Below are 22,904 nucleotides of genomic sequence, written 5' to 3'. Positions count from 1 at the left end.
CCAAATAACTCACAGTGTGTGGGGGTCTCGTTCTTGCAGAGCATCCAAGCACGTTACATTAAGACAGAAAAGTATCTAGTTAAATAAGTCCAGGGTCTAGAAAGCATGTTAACATTTTATTTTATATGTAAACCATTTGCTTCCAATACTTCAACTTGCTACTTTTCAAATCACTGTACTTTGTTAAATAAATGTTTACTTGTTTTCACTACAAATGTGTCTGAGTGCCACATGTTTCAGTGGGAACTTGGTTGGGCCCTAAAATCTGAGAGTGAGATTGTTTATGTCCCGGGAGAGTTTCATGCAAATTGTTTATGTCCCGGGAGAGTTCCATGCTAGTTTCATGGAAGTTAGGTCCCTCAATGGCTGTTAGCCAAGATGGTCAGGTCTGCAACCCCATGCTCTGGATGTTCCTAAACCTCTGACTGCCAGATGCTGGGACTGGATGGCCAGCGATGGAACACTTGATAATTGCCCTGTTCTTTTCACTCCTTCTGAAGTATCTGACATTGGTCACAGTCGGAAGATAGGATACTGGGCTACACAGACCATTGCTCTGACTCTGTATGGCCATTCTTATGCCAATCAAAATAGATGCCACTCCAGATCCTCCAGTGGGCTAGGTGGACTAATCTGATCCTGATTTGTAGAGTTGTAAGGAATAAATTACTGGTAGATTCCTTATTTATTCCAACAATGCTCAACATACTAGCAACAGCACTAATACGCTCAGACATGAGACTCATAATAGTGCAGTTCTAATAGGTACCATCAATTTTAGCTGCCATCTGGTAGAGCATTTTGATCATATCCGCCATCCGCTGTTTCTGCTCAGGAACTTTTTCATAAAGAATGTCACGTTTTTGACTCTTCCAAAGCTTCCTGCCTGCTAAAGAGAGGGAGGGGAGGATTTCAAGGAGATGCCCATATAGACAGCAACAAAACACCCCATAGACACCATTTTGTAAAACACACCGTTAGAGGGCCTTCCCTTCACACTCCTACTTCCCCGGTTCTTGTCACGCAGACAGCAAGCAGCAAAAGACCAGAAGCCCAAAGTTCAGACAAAGTGACGTTTATTGGGGTTAGTTTCCAAGCAAGCATATTCCGTAGCCCTTCACTCCAATCAGGCTTATCTCTATACGCCAATAGAATCTGTTCCCCAGTGTTCCCTTCCCAGCTCTGACACCGCAGAGCATTTACCCCGTGTCCCCATTCCCAGCTCTGACGCCGCAGAGCGTTTACACCGTGTCCCCATTCCCAGCTCTGACGCCGCAGAGCGTTTACCCCGTGTACCCATTCCCAGCTCTGATGCTGCACAGCCTTTCCTGTGTCCCTGTTCCCCTCGCCTGAGCAAGCATGAATCCAATTTCCCTTCCACTTCCTGCTTGACCCCAGTTTATATAGTAATATTCTTAGCTACACCTTAACAAATAATTTTACTGAAATTTTATGAACCAATCCTAACATATTGAAACATAATTCTCTAAACAATTATATCCCAGTTCCCTCATTAACTTACATCTAGCAAAATTAATTATATACAAGACAAACAATTAGAGAACCAGACAGATTAACAATAGAAAAGTGGGGGCCATAAAGATAAAACACTACAGAAATGAGGATTTCACAACCACAACCGGAGATAGGTGATTTCTTCCTGACAGGATGCTATCAAACTAAGTTCTCTTTAACCATCTTAAGATCCGTTTCTTTGTCTGGTGGTGATGGGCACTATCAGGACAGGATCATCTTCCTAACAGCCCAATACCACCTTATTTCAGTGTGACTGGTCTGGAATGTGAGAATGTGACCATTCGCTTCCCAGCTTATGGCTGCCCCTGCTGCTTAGCCAAAGGCCTTAACCTAAGAACAAGGCCTCAGACTATCCTAGTGAGAGAAGGCCCATACACAGGTGAACTGTGATTTTGATTCTTTGTTTCATATCATAAGTGATAAAAATACTCCTAAGTTCTTAAAAGTATAGCTTTTACAGACAGGCCTGAATGTCTATATTCTAAACACACACACCAGACTGTCCAAGTGTTATCAGTTCATTACATTCGTTAATTAAACAATTGGGTGCCAACATAATGTACAGCACAGAACTGTTTACATTGGAGACTGAAGACCTGATCCAGTCAAGCACTTAAGCATGTGCGACAATGGAACTACTCGTGGTCATTTTAATTACTGCATTTCTGAAATCTTTTGCTCTAAATTGTCCCTTAATGTTCAGATTTTAAAACTGATTAAAACAAATATACAAGGCCCAGATCTCAGGATATGAAACCACCATTTTATGACACACCATGGGTGATGCGTAAGCGTGGAGCAGGCAAAGGTGCCATAGGACCACCTTCCCTGGGGTACAGCCTACGTTGTGGCTCCTATACCATCCCTCCATCCTTGCTGCCACTGTAAGGGGCATAGCCGGGGTGTACCAAGGCCCTTCTGATCTCCAGCTGTCAGAAAGGCCCATGGTTATTTGGTGTATTAGTCTGCTCTAAATGACATGAGGAAATCAGAACACCTCAGTCAGCCCAGGTTTGGGAGAGCACAAAGACTAGCTTTCTGTCCCCAGTTCTGAACTGCACTGTGCTCTCAACCATAGCTGAGGACCTGGGCCATGGAGACTATTTCAAACCCCACAGTATTTCTAAGTGAGAAATATGGAAAATAAACACTCAGAATTCATGCTAGGCTAGGGACTGTAGGAATAAGGGAAGTGGGGATGGGATACAGAGCCTTTCATCCCAGATCAGTGCTTCCAATCCTGCTTCTCAGACCATTGCTCAGTGGCTGAGGGGAGATGAATGAGTGGCCTCAGTCAAAGTGCTAGTAGGCTAGTTATCCACATCACCTAAACAGCTTCACAACCAGCAGGAACTTTGTTGGCATTGTCAGTAGCGAGGACAAGGACTGGGCAAGGCCCATGGAGACGTAATTCCCCTCTTGCGCAAAGAGCAGGTTCAGATCTGGGCACCCAGTATTGACAGGGGAAGGACAGTGATAAGTTTCCATCTTGTGAATCCCTGCTCTGTGGAGAACAGCAGACCCCTCAGTCTCCATTCTCAACCCAACACCTTTCTTCAGCTCTGAATTTACTACTGAAAATGTTATCATGCCTTGGCACATGGACTGACTCAGCCACCATAGTTCTTGCCATTGTACAAAGGAAACATTTTTGTACAAGTAAAGCAGAGGTGGGCAAACTACGGACCGCAGGCCATTTCTGACCTGCGGGACCATCCTGCCTGGTCCATGAGGCTAGCACTCGGTCCCTCCCCCACTGACTCCCCTCCCTCTCAGCCACACGGGCAGCGCTATGTGCAGCAGGGTTGTGCACTCCTGCCGAGCAGCACGGCAGCGTGTCTGGCTCCGGCTGGGTTGCACGGCTGCCAGACATGCTGCTTTGAGCCACACCGGAAGGGGGCCGGGCAGGGGATCCCAGGGGCAGTCAGAGGTTGGATGGGGTCGGGATTCTGGGGGCGATCAGGGGATGGGGGGATGGATAAGCTTGAGAGTCCTGGGGGTGGGCTGTCATGGGGCAGGGGCGTGGATAGGGGTCAGAGCAGTCAGGGGACTGGGAGCAGCGGGGTTGGATGGGGGTGGGGTCCCGGGGGCGGTTAGGGGTGAGGGGTCCCAGGAGGGGATGGTTAGGGGAAAAGGAGCAGGGGGGTTGGATGGGTCGGGGATTCTGAGGGGAGCCATCAGCGGGTGGAAAGTGGGAAGGGGTTCATGGGGGCGGGGGCCAGGCTGTTTGGGGAGGCACGGCCTTCCTTACCCGGCCCTCCATCCAGTTTTGCAACCCCAAGTGGCCCTCGAGCCAAAAAGTTTGCCCACCCTAAAATAAAGTTTATTTCACCCATTTCTCCTATGTCTGCTTCTAACCCCCATCCTGAAATCCAAATTGTGAACATGCAAGATTTTAATCCTTGACCATAGAGTTCATTATGGTGATGTCTAACAGAGGATTCTGACCCCAAGTGGCTTCCTGGGGCACTCCAAAACAAAATTATAATTGCTGCTCATAATTTACATAGTGCCTAAGGACAAGATACAGGGACCCTTTTATCCACCATGGAAATGCCACCACATCTGGAGTGAAATTGTTTAAACAATTGATATATTAGAAATGTTCAGATTCTTTTAGATTAAATTGATAGACAACAGCTTGGAGCAATTTAGGACACACTGTCATTTTAGAGCTGTGCTGACCTCTCTTCCTCTGTCACCACAACTTTCCTCATATGTTGTTTCAGCTCTTTGCTGCCCTCACATACAGATGTCATTTTGTCCTCATGTGCAGAGTCATTTCCTGCTGCTGGTCACCCTGTTTTAAGTCCACTTTGGGAAAGAAAACCAAAAATGCTGAAGAGTAACACAAGAGACACATTGAGGACTAAGATTGATGTTTTTTTAAAAGAAGAAAATGGAGGATGGATTGAGAAGCCGTTCACCTGCAGGAGATCAGTTCCAATGCAGTCCCCCATGAGGAAGAGTAGGACCTGGTCTACACTACAATTTTAGGTTGAATTTAGCAGCGTTACCTCGATTTAACCCTAGACCTGTCCACATGGCAAAGCCCTTTTTTTCGACTTAAATCGATTTCTTTACTCCACCTCCGATGAGGGGATTAGCGCTGAAATCGGCCTTGCCAGGTCAAATTTGGGGTTGTATGGATGTAATTCAATGGTATTGGCCTCCGGGAGCTATCCCAGAGTGCTCTATTGTGACCGCTCTAGACAGCTTCTCTCAACTCAGATGTACTGGCTACGTAGACAGGAAAAGCGCTGAGAACTTTTGAATGTCATTTCCTCTTTGGCCAGTCTGGCGAGCTGATCTGCACAGGTGACCATGCAGAGCTCATCAGCAGAGGTGACCAAAGAGCTCCAGCATGGTACAGGATCTGATTGCTATATGGGGAGACGAATTCGTGCTAGCTGAACTCCGTTCCAGTAAATGAAATGCCATAACATTTGAAAAAGTCTCCAAGGGCATGGAGGACAGAGGTTATAACAGGGACTTGCAGCAGTGCCTTGTGAAAATTAAGGAGCTCAGGCAAACTTACCAAAAAACCAGAGAGGCAAACGGCTGGTCCGGGTCACAGCCCCAAACATGTCGCTTCTATGATGAGCTGCATGCCATTCTAGGGGGTGCAGCCACCACTACCCCAACCCTGTGCTTTGACTCCGTCAATGGAGTAGGACGCAACACGGAAGCAGGATTTGGGGATGAGGAAGATGAGGAGGAGGAGGAGGTTGAAGATAGCTCACAGCAAGGAAGCAGAGAAACTGGTTTCCCCAACAGCCAGGATCTGTTTCCTCATCCTGGACCTGGAGCCAGTAACCCGCGAACCCACCCAAAGCTGCCTCTCGGACCCTGAAGGCGGAGAAGGGACCTCTGGTGAGTGTACTTTTGTAAATATTAGACATGGTTTAAAAGTAAGCGTGTTTAATGATCAATTTGCCCTGGCATTTGCCGCCAGTACAGCTACTGGAAAAGTCTGTTAACGTGTCTGGAGATGGAGCGGAAATCCTCCAGGGATATCTCCATAAAGCTCTCCTGGATGTACTCCCAAACGCTTTGCAAAAGGTTTCTGGGGAGGACAACTTTATTCCGTCCTCCATGGTAGGACACTTTACCATGCCAGGCCAGTAGCACATAGTCTGGAATCATTCAAACAACATCCATTCGTTATCTACCTGTGTTATCCTCAGTAGAGTGATATCATTCATGGTCACCTGGTTGAAATAGGGTGATTTTATTAAGGGGACATTCAGAGGTGCCCGTTCCTGCTGGGCTGTTTGCCTCTGGCTGAACAGAAATGTTCCCCACTGTTAGCCACATGGTGCGGGGGAGGGGTGAAGCGATCATCCCAGAGAATTGGGGGCGGGGAGTGGATTAGTTGGGTTTGTGCTGCAAGCTAACCTGCAAACCTCAGCCCCTCCTTTTAAATTGCGAATCCATTTTAAATGGCCAACCCAACGGGTGTTTGGTATGGGAAATGAGGGCACTGTTGTTTAACCTTTATAACATGTGGGAATGGTTTCAAAGAAGCCAAAAGACTGAGGCTTACCATGGCCAAATTCTTTTGCCCAGCCCTGCGTGAGTGATCTCTCACACCACACCGGCAGTACCTCCTTCAATAAGAGGCAAAATGCGACCTTGTAACGAAAGCACTTGTGCTATGCAATGTTAACAGCAAGGTTTACTGTGAAAGAGTGTACCCATTGTTCAATAAAATGTGTCTTTTTAACTACCACTCTCCCTTTTTTTTCCTCCACCAGCTGCGTATGTTTCTCCTTCACAGAGGCTAGCGAAGATTAGAAGGCAAAAAAACAACTCGGGATGAAATGTTCTCTGAGTTCATGCTGTCCTCCCGCACTGACAGAGCCCAGCAGAATGCCTGGAGGCAGACAATGTCAGAATGCAGGAAAGCACAATATGAACGTGAAGAGAGGTGGTGGGCTGAAGAGAGTAAGTGGCAGGCTGAAGATTGGTGTCAGTTTGCTGACAGAAGGTAGGAATCAGGGCTCAGGTTGCTGGAGCATCAAACTCATATGGCTCCAGCATATGGTTGAGCTCCACCCAGAGGAATTGCTGCTGAATTCCCAGACGGATGAGTGTAAAAAAAAAAGCCCCCCCCCCACGGCAGTCTTGATATTTTCCCCTTAACATCTGCCACCCTACAGGAGACGTATGGTGACAGTGAGCTGAGCGGGCTCCATGCTTGCCATGGTATGGCATCTGCTCAGGTAATCCAGGAAAAAAGGCAGGAAATGATTGTCTGCCATTGCTTTCATGGAGGGAGGGATGGAAGGAGAGGGGGACATGACAACATGTACCCAGAACCACCCACTACACTATTTTTGCCACATCAGACATTGGGAGCTCAACCCAGAATTGCAATGGGTGGTGGAGACTGTGGGAACTGTGGGGTAGCTACCCACAGTGCAACGCTCTGGAAGTCAGCGCTAGCCTCGGTACTGTGGACTCAGTCCGCTGAGTTAACGCACTTAGAGCATTTTGTGTAGGGACACACACAATCGACTGTATAAGAACGATTTCTAAAAATTGATTTCTATAAATTTGACATAATTTCATAGTGTAGACATACCCTAGGTAACTCAAGAGAATAGGCTATAGAGCCCTTTGCATCTAGGTTTCTGGTTCAAAATCAACCCAGGACTATAATGGTCAAACAGTCACTCTTCAATATCTTATGTGACCATAAACTGGTGGTTTCTGCCCACCTTCCAGTGGGACAGATGCTCACTTTACAGAACAAATCAAACAAACACACACACCCCACCAGGCATTTAGGTACAATCACACAGCGTGCTGACTGGATCCCACATCTGCAGTCTCTGGAGGAAAGGCAAGGACCTCAAACTCCTCTCTCCTGTTTAGAGTGGGTCTGTGTGGATTGGAGTTAGTGAGGCATATGTTCCTGCGTAAATCTTGCATTACCATTGCCCATTCTGCAGACAGAGGATTTCAGTCTAAAAGGGACTGTCAATCCGACACCTTTCATTAAGTAACACTGATCAAAAAAATAAAAGATGCAACACAGCAACAGAGATTGGGACAATGGGAGCAAGAAAACCGGCATGAGGAGAAGCAACTTGTTGACTGTGAGCAAGAGAGCAGAACAGGCACATCCTGGCCCCAAAAGTACCTTTAAGTTAGGGATAGTGTTTCTCAAACCTCTAGAAATGCTATTCTACACAGAAAGCAAACTCTAATAGATGTGATGTGTGACACTCTCCTTAGTGAGCCCAGAACCATAAGTCATTCCGTCACCTCTCTGCCATAGCCAGAGAGATCTTTGCTGGATCTTAAACTTGTGTCCTGCCACACCAGTCTGTCTGCCTTACTAGCAAACTCCTCAAGATTCTGCCAGTCTAAACCTGGTTTTGCAAATAGCATTCAGTGAACCCCAGTTCCTGAGTGCCCCAGTGACATGTCTTGGTAGCGTCTGGACCCTGTCACTGGATAATCACAGAAGTCCATCTACCTCCTGAGAGACACACCAGCTTGTTGGCTCAGCTGAGGATCCACACCCCACTTTAATATAACAGGGCTCAGATGAATTTATAATAAAACATGAATAAATTTATGAATAAAGAACAGAGATTTAAGTGATATTAAGCAGAGATAATAGGAACGGAAGATGGTTACAAATAAAACAAAAGAAAAAGTGTAGACATTAGAAAGCGTGTTAACAGATTATAATCCCAGTCTGAGGCAATTTCTCCCCTACAGTCAATTCTAGGCCTCTTCAGCTCACATATCTGATGGACTCACTTTCAACAGCTTTCAAGAATACTGGCCTCTTTTCCCCTTAAGTGATGGATAGCTAAGGGTCCTCTCCCTTTCTTTTTATAGAGCCAGAACCCAGTTTGTCCCTCTAATACCCAGGGAACGACATGGCTACAACTACACAGCATACTTCTTTTTACAGTCCTGTGCAAAGTTCCCTCTCACTTTTTCCATCCATGTACCGAATGAATTTTCTTCTGTGCACCAATATTGAGGTAATGTAGAAACAAAAACCCTGGACGTAATATATATTTTTAAAATGTGACCATAGGGATAATTACAACAGGCAGGACAGGTTAGGCATTTTAGAACTCACTACACAAAGAATTAAATTTAAGCATAAGAGAGAAATATAAATTATGAAATGCATAGACCAGTCAAAAACTCAAACAGCAGCACTTTTAAAAGATTAAAATTACAGAGAATTTATGTACATTGCAGGAAATATCAAGAAGTGACAACAAAAACAATATAACAATGTGTTGGGAGGTGAGTGTAAGAGAGAGAGAGAGACATACAGATAGACACACACAATGTGTGTGTGCGTGCGTGCGTGAGAGAGAGAGACACACCAGTCTGAAGCCTGCCTGTTCAGACACAGCATCAGCTGCCAGCAAGCTCTGTCCCATGTCCCACTCCTGGGCCCTTGAGAGATGAGGTACAGAGGGGCGGGGCGGGGACAGACACCTTGACATCAGAGCCCCTTAATCCCCCCAGCTCCTTTCTCTACGACAACCTTGTTTATCAGTTGCCTCCACAACATATTTTAAGACTATATTACAACACACATACATAATTCTCTATACACAACCCATACATACATCACACAATGTTATCCATGACCAGCATGTCACCAGTTCTATAGGAAACCTTACAAAACACTGTTTGGCTAAACATTTGGACATCAGTGAGTTGAGTGTGCCCTTTGCCAGTTAGCACAAAGGGGTCTTCAGGTGGTCACATCTCCCCTCTTACAGTGCTGTAGGAGGGCCAGCCACTGGGACAATTTCCAAGTCATATTCTTGGAGCCTCATGCTCCACCTCCCAGTTTGGAATTGGTGCCTTTGGTTCTATGTACCCAGATTAATGGAGATTGGCCAGTTCAAGCCTTGAACTTTCTGCTAAAGAGAGAGGACCTTAATTGTTTGATTGCCTACTCAACAGCATAGCATCCTTTTCTTGTAATTCTGTTCAGTGGGGGTCTGTATTCTGCTGCTCTCCTTTCTTCCTTGTCTCAGTATCCTGAACGAGACCATCTCATAGTCACTGCCTCTCAGGTTCCCATCCACTTTTGCTTCCCCTACTAATTCTTCCCTGTTTGTGAGCAGCAGGTCAAGAAGAGCTCTGCTAGTTGGTTCCTCCAGCACTTGCACCAGGAAATTGTCCTCTACCCTTCCCAAAAATGTCCGGGATTCTCTGTGCACTGCTGTATTGCTCTCCCAGCACATATCAGGGTGATTAAAGTCTCCCATGAGAACTAGGGCCTGTGATCTAGTAACTTCTGCTAGTTGCCGGAAGAAAGCAAGAGGCTTTTGTTCCTTTCCCCTGATTGTACTGCTGCTGCACTTAAACCAATGTCTGACACATCAGTACATAGTTCAAACACTTTATCAAAATCAAGACTGGTCAGAACAGGCTTTTCAGACAGAATGTTCATTTACCTTATCAAAACCCTGTGGACAAGCTTTTGCCCACGTGACTGTGTTTGGTTTTGTCTTCTTGCACAAGCCTGTGATAGCAGACACAATGTCCCTGAACCCTTGCACAAATCAGCAGTAACAATTAACCAAACCTATGAAGGACTGGAACTCCGTTTTGCTCTGGGATATAAGCCATTAACAATGGCTTCCACTTTCAAGGGGTCAGGAAAGATTTGCCTGCTCTCAACCCAGTGTCCCAAATAGGGAACTTTGGCTGCTCCAATTTCATATTTACAATACTGGATTAAGTTTAGAAGTGTGATCAACAAGGCTGATGTCATGGTGGGAGTCTGCTATAGACCACCAGACCAGGGGAATGAGGTGGATGAGGCTTTCTTCTGGCAACTAGCAGAAGTTACTAGATCACAGGCCCTAGTTCTCATGGGAGACTTTAATCACCCTGATATCTGCTGGGAGAGCAATACAGTGGTGCACAGAGAATCCCGGAAGTTTTTGGGAAGTGTAGAGGACAATTTCCTGGTGCAAGTGCTGGAGGAACCAACTAACAGCTCTTCTTGACCTGCTGCTCACAAACAGGGAAGAATTAGTAGGGGAAGCAAAAGTGGATGGGAACCTGGGAGGCAGTGACTATGAGATGGTCGCGTTCAGGATACTGAGACAAGGAAGAAAGGAGAGCAGCAGAATACAGACCCTGGACTTCAGAAAAGCAGACTTTGACTCCCTCAGGGAGCTGATGGGCAGGATCCCCTGGGAAAATAACATGAGGTGGAAAGGAGTCCAGGAGAGCTGGTTGTATTTTAAAGAATCCTTACTGAGGTTGCAGGAACAAACCATCCTGATGTGTAGGAAGAATAGTAAATATAGCAGGCGACCAGCTGGCTTAACAGTGAAATCCTTGCTGATCTTAAACGCAAAAAAGAAGCTTACAAGAATAGGAAGACTGGACAAATGACCAGGGAGGAGTATAAAAATATTGCTCAGGCACGCAGGAGTGAAATCAGGAAGGCCAAATCACACTTGGAGTTGCAGTTAGCAAAAGATGTTAAGAGTAACAAGAAGGGTTTCTTCTGATATGTTAGCAACAAGAAGAAAGTCAAGGAAAGTGTGGGCCCCTTACTGAATGAAGGAGGCAACCTAGTGACAGAGGATGTGGAAAAAGCTAATGTACTCAATGATTTTTTTGCCTCTGTCTTCATGAACAAGGTCAGCTCCCAGATTGCTGCACTGGGCAGCACAGTACGGGGAGAAGGTGACCAGCCCTCTGCAGAGAAAGAAGTGATTCGGGACTATTTAGAAAAACTGGAGGAGCACAAGTCCATGGGGCTGGATACGCTGCATCCAAGGGTGCTAAAGGAGTTGGCGGATGTGATTGCAGAGCCATTGGCCATTATCTTTGAAAACTCATGGCGAACGGGGGAGGTCCCGGGTGACTGGAAAGAAGCTAGTGTAGTGCCCATCTTTAAAAAAGGGAAGTAGGAGGATCCAGGGAACCTTTATTGTCTCCAAACTGAAGAGAAGGTGGATTTCGGGGGGGGCTGGTGAAGGGGGTTTGATCCCAGGCAGGGAGGCGAGGGCTGTGTGTTAGGGGGCCGGGAGAGACATGCTGTGGGGACAGAGTGGGTCTCTGCGCCTTCCCCCCGATCTCACTGCACGGCCTGTTCGTTCGCGCTGCTGCTGGAGTCTTGGGGTTTCATGACGTCGGAGAGCTCTGGGGGGCTGGAGAAGGGGTCGATGCGGAGAGCCTCGAAGGAGTCATCCCCGGCTCGGAAAGCCAGGCCCACCATGGCCGGGGCCTGGGGCCGCGCCGTCTGGCTGGTGAAGCTGCAGTCTCCCAGGGTCTTGCTGTCGTCTAGCAGCTGGTCATCCTTGTAGAGTCGCTGCTCCTCGGGGGGCCGCTTGAGCATGCCCTCCACGATGCGCTTCAGCTCATACACGGTGCTGGACTCCTTGGCGTCGGTGAAGATGGTTGTCTTGTGGTGCCGGATCATCAGGAACACGTCCATCCCGGCCGCTCCCGGCTCGCCCAGACGCAGCCGCATCCACCGGCTCCGCCACCGTACAGGCCAGTCAGCCTCACCTCAATCACTGGAAAAATCATGGAGCAGGTCCTCAGGGAATCAATTCTGAAGCACTTAGAGGAGAGCAAAGTGATCAGGAACAGTCAGCATGGATTCGCCAAGGGTAAGTCATGCCTAATTAACCTAATTGCCTTCTGTGATAAGAGAACTGGCTCTGTGGGTGAGGGGAAAGCAGTAGATGTGTTATTCCTTGACTTTAGCAAAGCTTTTGATACTGTTTCCCACAGTATTCTTGCCAGCAAGTTAAAGAAGTATGGGCTGGATGATTGGACTATAAGGTGGATAGAAAGCTGGCTAGATCGTCGGGCTCAATGGGTAGTGATCAATGGCTCCATGTCTAGTTGGCAGCCGGTATCAAGTGGAGTGCCCCAAGGGTTGGTCCTGGGGCCGGTTTTGTTCAATATCTTCATTAATGATCTGGAGGATGGCGTGGACTGCACTCTCAGCAAGTTTGCAGATGACACCAAACTGGGAGGAGTGGTAGATACGCTGGAGGGTAGGGATAGGATACAGAGGGACCTAGACAAATTACAGGACTGGGTGAAAAGAAATCGGATGAGGTTCAACAAGGACAAGTGCAGAGTCCTGCACTTAGGACGGAAGAATCCCATTCACTGTTACAGACTAGGGACCGAATGGCTAGGAAGCGGTTCTGCAGAAAAGGAACTAGGGGTTACAGTGGACGAGAAGCTGGATATGAGTCAACAGTGTTCCCTTGTTGCCAAGAAGGCAACTGACATTTAGGGCTGTGTAAGTAGGGGCATTGCCAGCAGATCAAGGGATGTGATCATTCCCCATTATTCGACTTTGGTGAGGCCTCATCTGGAGTACTGTGTCCAGTTTTGGGCCCCACACTACAAGAAGGATGTGGAAAAATTGGAAAGAGTCCAGCGGAGGGCAACAAAAATGATGAGGGGCCTGGAGCACATGACTTATAAGGAGAGGCTGAGGGAACTGGGATTGTTTAGTCTGCAGAAGAAAAGAATGGGGGGGGGGATTTGATAGCTGCTTTCAACTACCTGAAAGAGGGTTCCAAAGAGGATGGATCTAGACTGTTTTCAGTGGTACCTGATGACAGAACAAGGAGTAATGGTCTCAAGTTGCAGTGGGGGAGGTTTAGGTTGGATATTAGGAAAAACTTTTTCACTCAGAGAGTGGTGAAGCACTGGAATGGGTTACCTAGGGAGGTGGTGGAATCTCTTTCCTTGGAGGTTTTTATGGTCAGGCTTGACAAAGCCCTGGCTGGAATGATTTAGTTGGGAATTGGTCCTGCTTTGAGCAGGGGGTTGGACTAGATGACCGCCTGAAGTCCCTTCCAACCCTGATATTCTATGATTCTATGAAAATACTGTCTCACTGCACCAATACTCGGCTGTCCATTTGCGCTGCTCAAAACTCAATTTCCAGTCAGCGAGAAACTTTGACATTTTGAAAATTGTTTCCAGTTAGAATCAGAATGAAAACAAATTTCTCAGGTATTGAAATTCCCAAAAAAGTCCTGTTCTGAAAAGTTTATGTTTCAAAATGTCATTTTGAAATCTGGAAGTTTGGATTCTAAGGCCGTTTTGTTATATGGAGCTTTTTTATTTGTCTAGTTACATTTTATCCATAACATGTCAGTGGTAATAGTGCTCTGAATAGTACTGCTGATGCGTTACGAAATAATATAAAAATAATTAAAAATGAAGAACTGTGAAACAAACTTTTTCCAAAGTGAATAAATTTTCCCTTCAAAAGGCCACCAATGGGGAATAGTCATTAAAACCAGCATTTGTTGTCTAAAAACTGGTTCAATGAAAACATTCCCACTAGCTCTGCTGTACAGCTGTGTATGGGAACCATCGCTAAAGTGATGTAATTCTCCAATTTACACACACACCTTGGGAGGGTGTGTCCAAGTCCTAGTTTAAGGGCCCAAATGAAGAATAAGGCACTTACATTGCTGCTTTCGCAACCATTAGAGTAGTGTAAGCTAGCGTCAATGCTTTCTTTATAGTAACAAACTGATTTACAATCTCGATGTACACACGGTTCCATAGTGTATGACTGATCAACAATTAACCAACCACTCACACTGATTACAGTGAGAGGGGGATGTCACAAGCTCACATGATGTAAATGTAAAATGCTTTTCTGCTTTGCTTTTATTGTTTAGCTTTTTCTCCTTTTATAGATTGAAATCTTTCTGCAATGCAGTAAATAATAAATGCACTTCAGCTGCCACTCAAAAACTGGAAACTGATCTGGCATGAGTGCTATTCACCAACCCCCTCTGCCAGTCAATGAAAGGCATCTGTCACTCTGGCACTTACCTCAGTTAAAGCCAGGCGAGGACACTGGAAATTCACCTGCAGCAAGTTCCCAACGAAAGGGAAGGAGACAGGACCCGGGGGGTAGTTTTTCCATCTTTTTCTGCGCTTCCTGTGATCGAAAACCAGGATAAAGACAGCAAAAGAGAGGCCAAGTGTTACCTCACTCTTTCCCCCAGTAAGTTTTTTCCCTTTCCCTTCCAACAATTTCCTTCTGCCTCTTTCACCTTCTCCCAGTCTGTCTTTCAGTTTCTTTCTCCTACATTCCCCCTCTCACTCCTCCCATCCCTCTCTTCCTTTCCCTCTCTTTTTCTATCTATTTCTCTAGCTATTCTATTCTAGTCACACCCTCTCTTCTAATAACAAAGTGCCATAAGTCTGCACAGGACTTTACAAACAGCAAAGTGCCGGGCTCTGTAGTTATTGTTTCTCTTCAGCTCCTCCCCAGACCTCATAGGAGTGGTGAGGAAGGTGTGCCTGTCCCCATTTCACACAGGCTATAATTTTACGCAAAATCTGTAGGAGTCGTCGCAGGTGGGAGCCAATCTCATGATATTGGAGTCAAAAAATGTACTGGTGAGGGCTCTTGATACCGTCCCACTCCCTCCACCGCTCCACTTGAGCAATAGAATTATAGCAGGCAAATTAGCTAGAAAGGAAGAGGTTTGACTGGTTTTGTTATTTCTGACATCACTATCTAGGGTTTGTTTGTTTCTTCTTTAAATATATGGCTGCTCTAACTGTTTCTAACCATCACAATGACACTACTTAAGAAGGATTTGAGTCGTCCATGACTGGAATTATAACAATTAGACATCAATCATTAAGAATATAACTTAATTACAACCTAATTTCTTCAATATTGTTTATGCATGTGTTTTCTAGGAGATTTAACCACACAGAACTGTCTGTCTTACTCCGTTATTAGGATCGTTCAGTCAAAGACAAGATGAGCCAAGTGCAGCATTTCTTAAAAGCTCACTTTTGATTGATTTTAACGCTAACTAATTAACAATTTGACCTGTAAATCCTCAGGGAAGACAGTCAGTAGGGAAAGAAGGAAGGTAACAGTCAGCTCTCTGCTGTCATCTGCTGGAGACCAAGGGGCATGGACTGAGCAAGGCAGCACCATATTTACATATTAGCTTCACGTAATTTGGGGACATAGGAGTATAATTTGGCTGAGCTTTGTACTTGCGGACCATATTTTGCAGATTACTCTGGCGGGAACCATCTGGGCAAATCCTGAACAATGACTGAGTACAGGCTCACTCTAAAGAAGACTTATGTTTGTCGAGGTCTGGTAAGAGTCCTTGAACAGAAGGAGCCCAAGTTCCGGAAAAAAGAGAAATTGTCTGTTCTTGGTTAATTTCTGGGAATGCTTCCACAGGGGTTTAGAACTCTTATGGGACTGTTAGATCCCTGATTCCTCCAATACCTTAAAAAAACAAAACAGAACTGAGCTGAAAGCTACCGTTGCCTGATGGGGCAGAGCTCAGCAGTGCTTCTAGTCATCGAGCAAGTGGAGGACAGAACCATTCTGCAGTTCTGGTCACCTGGCCAGCAGTGAGTGCAGCAAAGTGGCAATGGGTCTCACCTACAACTTGCAAGCAGACTGAGAGCTGCTGTGTGGACTATGGTGGAAGCAGAGGAGTTTACAGCATCCGTCTACACTGGTCTAAAGACTTTGGTGAGGTCTCCCTGTCCTAGCTACTGAAACTGTTATAGCAGGAGGTGGCAGAGCAAGCAGGAATGGATTCCCCTATCAAAGGTGCCTAGATTGGATATAGGGACCCAGATTATTGGGTGGAGACTTGAGCCAAAATTAAGCAAATAGTCTAGAAAGAAGGCACTGGCCCGTGCTGCTGCCAACGCCTTTGGCCAAAGGGTTACAGTACTCAGTGCCATAGATTTGGGAACGATACATTGTACTCCTCGTACATAGCAAAGAGGTTTAGCTTTTAGCTTTAAACTTTAAAGTTCTGCTTTAAGCATAAAACTCAACTCATTCTTAACTATGGAGTTACAATCTGGGAATCCTAGACCTACTGAAGTCAAGGTCAAGCCCCCATTGATTTCATAGGTCAGGGTTTTGCTGTAAACTTCCATAATAAACATAAGAGCTTCCATATGACAGTTCTGGTGAGCCTGCATTTTGTGAACTCCTGTAGCACCCATGAAGCATGACACCATAACCAGAGCTAGCACAGAAGCCAACACACAAAACTACTCAAGGTTATGGAGAAGGGTTTGCCTTTGGGGACCTTGCTTGCTCAACTTCTCTTGCAATATCACTGAATACAGGCTGAGGAGAATGGAATGGGCTGGAAACACAGCAAAAGCATTGCAGTCAGACTTTGGATGCACAAGGCACTTCAAGGCTGGAAGGTTTATTTGTTTATTTTATTATTCAGTGTTCCTGGAATGCTAATTGGACCTTTAAATAACCAAAAACAGCAACAATAATAAGAAGCACTAGATGTGCACCAACCGTCTCCAGGAACGCCGGCTCCATGTGTGCTTAAGGATGACAGTCATCACTATTGGATCCAGACCAGGCCCCCAAGACTGGTGGGACTGAATTTTGAGACCCAGAATATCCAGTGTTGACTGCAGAACTTCAGAATGAGACCTCCACAGTGAGCTGTCCCCGATATCCAATTGCCACCGAAAAGCATGGACATTGGCCCATGGGAGCTGACTAACCAGGGTAGCTGCTGGACATTTGGACTGGGAAGTCCACAGTGGGTGCTGGTGTAATGGAGGTGGGCGTAACTATACAGAGTGCACCCAGAGGGATGTGACCAGTGTGGCTGAGATCATAGAAGGATACAACTGGGCATCCACAACTGGGCCTGAGCTACTGATGGAACCCATGTGTCCATTCAGTGCTGCCTTTCCTGCATCAGAGCTGGATTTAGGAGCAGGCAACCCAGGCGATCCCAACATGCACATTTATCATCTTATATGACAGGGATAACTCCTGCATGCAAATCGTGCATCCAAGTCGTGAAATGGGTTACAAGTGCAATAAAAAATAAGGTATTCAAAAGTTTAACAAATTGGAGGGGAATTTTTTTGGAGGGGGGGTGGGGGAGGGCGCCAAAGACATTCCTCGCCTGGGACGCCATTTGATCCAGGGCTGGTCCTGCCAACAACATTACAATACAGAGTTATATACCTAGTGCAGAGGCCCCTTATCCCACAATTCTTCCTCCTTCAGCTACATTGGCTTATTGCCATATCTGGATCCTGGGACTCCCCAGACAGACCTGGAAATTCTAGAAAGGCTTTGGTTATTGCCCAGTTCAAATTCTCCCTCTGGTGCCCCTGTTTCTCCTCCTTCACTACAGCAATTCACAGAGCCTCTGTGCTGCTAGTAACACTGTAGGTTGCATCCATTAATTGCTTCCACTGTCATTATTCTATGTTTCTTTCATCTGCTGTTCCAGCCCTGTGGCTAGTCACCATGCATAAGGCTGCGAGTCTGTCACGGATTCCATGACTTTCCGTTATCTCCCTACGTTCTGCAGTAGCTGATGCTGGTCCAGTGGCTGCCTGAGCTGGGCAGTCTCTGGGCCAGCAGCAGCAGTTTGGGTGTGTGGGAGGGGGCTTAGGGCTAGGGGTAGGGAGTGGGGAGGGTGCTTGCTGGGGTGGGGAACTCCCCTGCAGATCCTAGGCAATAGAGGGGTGCGGGTGGGGGTCTTTGCACTGCATGCTGATGGCACCTGTAGGCCCCACCCCCACATCTCCTATTGGCTGTGGTTCCCAGCCAATGGAACCGGTGACAGCTGGTACTTGTGGCGGGAGCATTGGAGAAGCCCCTGCCCTCGCCCCTACTTCTGGTGCCTAGGAGCTGCAGGGATGCAGAGCCGAGTAGGGAGTCCCACCAACCCTCCCTCCCCCAGTACCAGCAGGAATCCAGAGTCACCTCCCCCAGCACCTGCAGCACCCCCGGACTTCAACTCAGCTGGAGAGCTGCATCACTGAAGACCCGCTGAGAGAACCATTGGCTAGGGGGGAGGGACTCACAAGAGGAACGTGCCACCCCGAAAAAAACTGGGATCGCAAGCATATTGGCCAGAGAAAAGGGAGCACTCATGAGAGCTGGGTGCTGATCCCATTACTCATAGTTAGAAATGTTACTGTATGCTGGTAAACTTTACTGCATTGGAGGCAATGTGTTCCATTCGCAGGGCAGGAAGTACTCTGCATTAGTCAGTAGTACCCTAATGAAGGACTAGTCTGAAGGGAGTCCAAAGGGAATACGGTCTCATCCATGTCAGGCAAATATCAGCTGCAACAGGGGAATATACAAACAAGTAGGGATGAACAGAGGGATCCATAAGACTCCCAGATGGAAACACACAACTTAAAGGGGTGAGGGAAACCACTCCTCCTGCCAAAAAAAAGTTTGGGGTTATTACATTGTCTTTATTTTTTTTGCAGAGGAAAACCTAAATTCTCTTTCCACCTGAAAGCACCAACCATCCTTAGTAAGTGATTTTATTGTTTCTATTAGCATAGTACCTGGAAGTCTCTTTGTGCAGGGCACTGTACAGATATACAGTAGGAGACCATCCCAGCACTGAAGAGTTTACATTCTAAACAGGCAAGGCAGATACAGTGGAACAAAGGAAATATTATCCTCATCATCTCCCTGTTACAGTCTGATAACAGTCTACTCCATTTCTCCAGGCTGTGTGGCTGGGCGGTCTGTGGGTGGACAGGTGGCTTGGCTGAAGTGCTGATGTGTGCTGGCTAGTCTCTGCTTTCTACAGCCTAGACAGGGCTATGGGAAACTAAGGCCTGGTCTACACTACGTGTTTAAACCAATTTTAGCAGCGTTAAACCGATTTAATGCCGCACTTTTCCACACTACGAGGCCCTTTATATCGATATAAAGGGCTCTTTAAATCGGTTTCTCTACTCCTCCCCAACGAGAGGAGTAGCGCTAAAATCGGTATTACCATATCGGATTAGGGTTAGTGTGGCCGCAAATCGATGGTATTGACCTCCGGGTGGTATCCCACAGTGCACCACTGTGACCGCTCTGGACAGCAATCTGAACTCGGATGCAGTGGCCAGGTTGACAGGAAAAGCCCCACGAACTTTTGAATTTCATTTCCTGTTTGCCCAGCGTGGAGCTCTGATCAGCATGGGTGGCGATGCAGTCCCAAATCCAAAAAGAGCTCCAGCATGGACCGTACGGGAGATACTGGATCTGATCGTTGTATGGGGAGACAAATCTGTTCTATCAGAGCTCCGTTACAGAAGACAAAGTGCCAAAGCGTTTGAAAAAAATCACCAAGTTACACAGTGCTGCATGACAAGCGTAACGGAAAGCCAAAGAATGAAATGGACGCTCATGGAGGGAGGGAGGGGGTACTGAGGACTCCAGCTATCCCAGTGTCCACAGCAGTCTGCGGAAAGGATTTGCATTCTTGGCTGAGCTCCCAATGCCCGTAGGTTCAAACACATTGTCCGGCATGGTTCAGGGTATAGCTCGTCAGGGTATAGCTCCCTCCCCCCCACGTGAAAGAAAAGGGGAAAATATCGTTTCTTGACTTTTTTTAATGTCACCCTATGTGTACTGAATGCTGCTGGTAGATGCAATACTGCGGCAGTAAAGAGCAGCATCCGCTCTTCTTCCCTCCCCAGTGGCAGACGGTACAATATGCTCGATAGCTGCTGAGTACTACTGGCTGGCCTCAGGAGAGGCTGGCTGGGGGCACCTGGGTAAAAATAGGAATGATTCCTGGTCATTCCCAGTAGATGGGACAGAACGGCTGGTAACCGTCTTCATCATAGCAACTGGGGGCTGAGCTCCATCAGCCCCCTCCCTTTCATGTGTAAAGACAAGATTCTGTACTGCCTGGACTATCATAGCAGCGGGATGCTGGGCTCCTCTCCCCCCCACCGCTTGATGTCCTGCCTGGACTATCATAGCAGCTGGAGGCTGCCTCCTCCTCATTTTCTCTCACTAACAAGTCAGTGTTTCTTATTCCTGCATTCTTTATAATTTCATGACACAAATGGGGGGGACACTGCCACGGTAGCCCAGGAAGGTTGGGGGAGGAGGGAAGCAACGGGTGGGGTTGTTGCAGGGGCACCCCCCGTGAATGGCATCATTTCTGTGGGATCTGACACGGAGTGGCTGTGCTCTCTGGTTCTCTGATACACTGGTTCTCTGGTACACTTGCCCCATATTCTAGGCAGGACTGACTCTATTTTTAGATATCATAAAGGAGGGATTGACTTGGGGAGTCATTCCCATTTTTGCCTTTGCGCCCCCAGCCGACATCAGCCAGGGGCACCCATAATAGCAGCAGACGGTACAGAACGACAGATAACCGTTATCTCATTGCCAATTTACAATGGCAGCAGACAGTACAGAATGACTGATAACCGTCTCTGCTATCATGCAAAAGCAAATGAATGCTGCTATGTAGTGCTGCAGTACCGCCTCTGTCAGTGGCATCCAGTACACATACGGTGACAGTGACAAAAGGAAAAAAAGGCTCCATGGTTGCCATGCTATGGCGTCTGCAAAGGCAATCCAGGGAAAAAGGGCGCGAAATGATTGTCTGCCGTTGCTTTCCCGGAGGAAGGAATGAGTGACGACATTTACCCAGAACCACCCGCGACAATGAGTTTTGCCCCATCAGCCACTGAGATCTCAACCCAGAATTCCGAGGGGAGGGGGAGACTGCGGGAACTGTGGGATAACTATGGGATAGCTATCCACAGTGCAATGCTCCAGAAATCGATGCTAGCCTCGATACATGGACGCACACCGCCGAATTAATGTGCTTAGTGTGGCCGCGTGCACTCGACTTTATACAATCTGTTTTACAAAACCGGTTTATGTAAAATCGGAATTATCCCGTAGTGTAGACATACCCTCGGTGTAAATTAGCTGCTTTCCTTTGGGAACAAGAGGCTTTTAGGTTAAAAACAATTTTTTTGTCTGAACTATTCATAATCTAGCCAACAGCGAATGTGATCTGCTCCTACCTTCCATCACAATTCACTCTGCAATTCCCCAAGCAAAATAACCACACCCTCATCCCTTGACGTCTAGTCACGCAGCCCACGTCTCCTTTCTCACAGTATCGTAGAGCGCGTACTTGAGATAAGGTGCCAGAAGCAAGTAATTTTCAAGAACTAAAGAGACAGGAAGTAATAAACATTAAAGAATAAAAGATTCTTTTTATTCACATAATTTTACTATTTTGTATACAATACACAGATTATAACAATTCTTTGCAAGGGCAAATTACAGGGTTATCGTGCACAAAACACAATACTTTGAGACAGTTTAGTGGGAATTCCTCCTGTAGTCGCTTGACTCTAAGACAGGGGTCGGCAACCTTTCAGAAGTGCTGTGCAGAGTCTTCATTTATTCACTCTAATTTAAGGCTTTGCGTGCCAGTCATACATTTTAACGTTTTTAGAGGGTCTCTTTCTATAACTCTATAATATATAGCTAAACTATTCTTGTATGTAAAGTAAATAAGGTTTTAAAAATATTTAAGAAGCTTCATTTAAAATTAAATTAAAATGCAGAGCCCCCCGGACCAGTGGCTAGGACCCGGGCAGTTTGAGTGCCACTGAAAATCAGTTTGTGTGCCGCCTTCGGTACACGTGCCATAGGTTGCCTACCGCTGCTCTAACACAACACAGTTTCTTTGGAATAGAAACCTCTTAACACTTTTCTGGGCTGAAAGTGAAAGGAACATATGTAATGGAGGAGGGAAGATGTTGTGTACAGACATAGCATAATATCCCTTTAAATAGTTTGTGAGCCTTTTTGTTCCATTCCCCGTGTTCAGGTTTTTTAGAATTTGCCAGAACCCAACCACAGCAGCAATGTGAACATGGAGGAATTCCTGGCATGTTGCGTATTTCCAATAAACATGTGTTTGGACCCCACTGAACACATGTGGTTCCTTCATCTTATGTTTGTGTCAAGAGAAAAAGAGAAGATCAAAACTGGAATTACACTAAACTGTAAAGTACATATTGAGACAGATCCTCAGCTGGCGTAAACAGGCACAGCTCCATTGAAGTCACTTTAGATCAGTGGAAGATGTGATTCATTTTTGTTTACCAGATCTCCTGAAGTAATGCAGGTAAATCTCTGTCGATAGCATTGTCTGCAGCATGTACAAGCAAATGCAAAATACACCTCTACCCTGATATAACGCTGTCCTCGGAAGTCAAAAAATCTTACCATGTTATTGGTGAAACTTTATTATATCGAACTTGCTTTGATCCACCAGAGTGCACAGCCCTGGCCCACCCGAGCCCTGATTTACCGTGTTATATCTGAATTCGTGTTATATCGGGTAGCGTTATATCGAGGTAGAGGTGCATACTTCAAAATCGCTTCTCCGAGAAGGCATTGGCCTGGCCCTGAAGGGAATACCCAGGAACAGTGCTAGAAAACCAAACCACACTCTGCTGGCTCAGAGCACCGAGTTTCCCATTTGAACAGCCGCAATAAGCTCATATTGTGTGTTGCA

General features: G+C 46.5%; 3 protein-coding genes across 7 annotated transcripts in view; 1 reads left to right on the top strand and 2 right to left on the bottom strand.

Annotated features, from left to right (window-relative positions):
* LOC127051675 (cytochrome P450 2D17-like) overlaps nt 1-22,904 on the bottom strand; it is a 204,937-nt gene that overhangs the window by 29,146 nt on the left and 152,887 nt on the right. Inside the window, exon 1 of one of the 5 annotated variants that reach the window (XM_050954340.1) lies at nt 770-787. The exons of the other annotated variants lie outside the window; for them this stretch is intronic. Coding sequence (XP_050810297.1) covers nt 770-772 — 3 coding nt within the window. The 5' untranslated portion in view covers nt 773-787. Of the gene's footprint in view, nt 1-769; nt 788-22,904 lie in introns of those variants that run through there. 5 annotated transcript variants of the gene reach the window in all.
* LOC127051808 (uncharacterized) overlaps nt 1-22,904 on the top strand; it is a 62,309-nt gene that overhangs the window by 23,942 nt on the left and 15,463 nt on the right. The window lies entirely within an intron of this gene.
* LOC127052134 (elongin-B-like) lies at nt 11,496-12,048 on the bottom strand. Its single transcript, XM_050955472.1, has one exon. It carries the CDS (start codon nt 12,026-12,028, stop codon nt 11,633-11,635), a length of 396 nt encoding a protein of 131 aa, XP_050811429.1. The 5' UTR covers nt 12,029-12,048; the 3' UTR covers nt 11,496-11,632.

This window comes from Gopherus flavomarginatus, chromosome 1 (assembly GCF_025201925.1).
Source record: "Gopherus flavomarginatus isolate rGopFla2 chromosome 1, rGopFla2.mat.asm, whole genome shotgun sequence".
NCBI lineage: Eukaryota > Metazoa > Chordata > Testudines > Testudinidae > Gopherus > Gopherus flavomarginatus.
The sequence above is the reverse complement of the archived record's forward strand: the minus strand, read 5'-3'. Positions and strand labels throughout refer to the sequence as shown.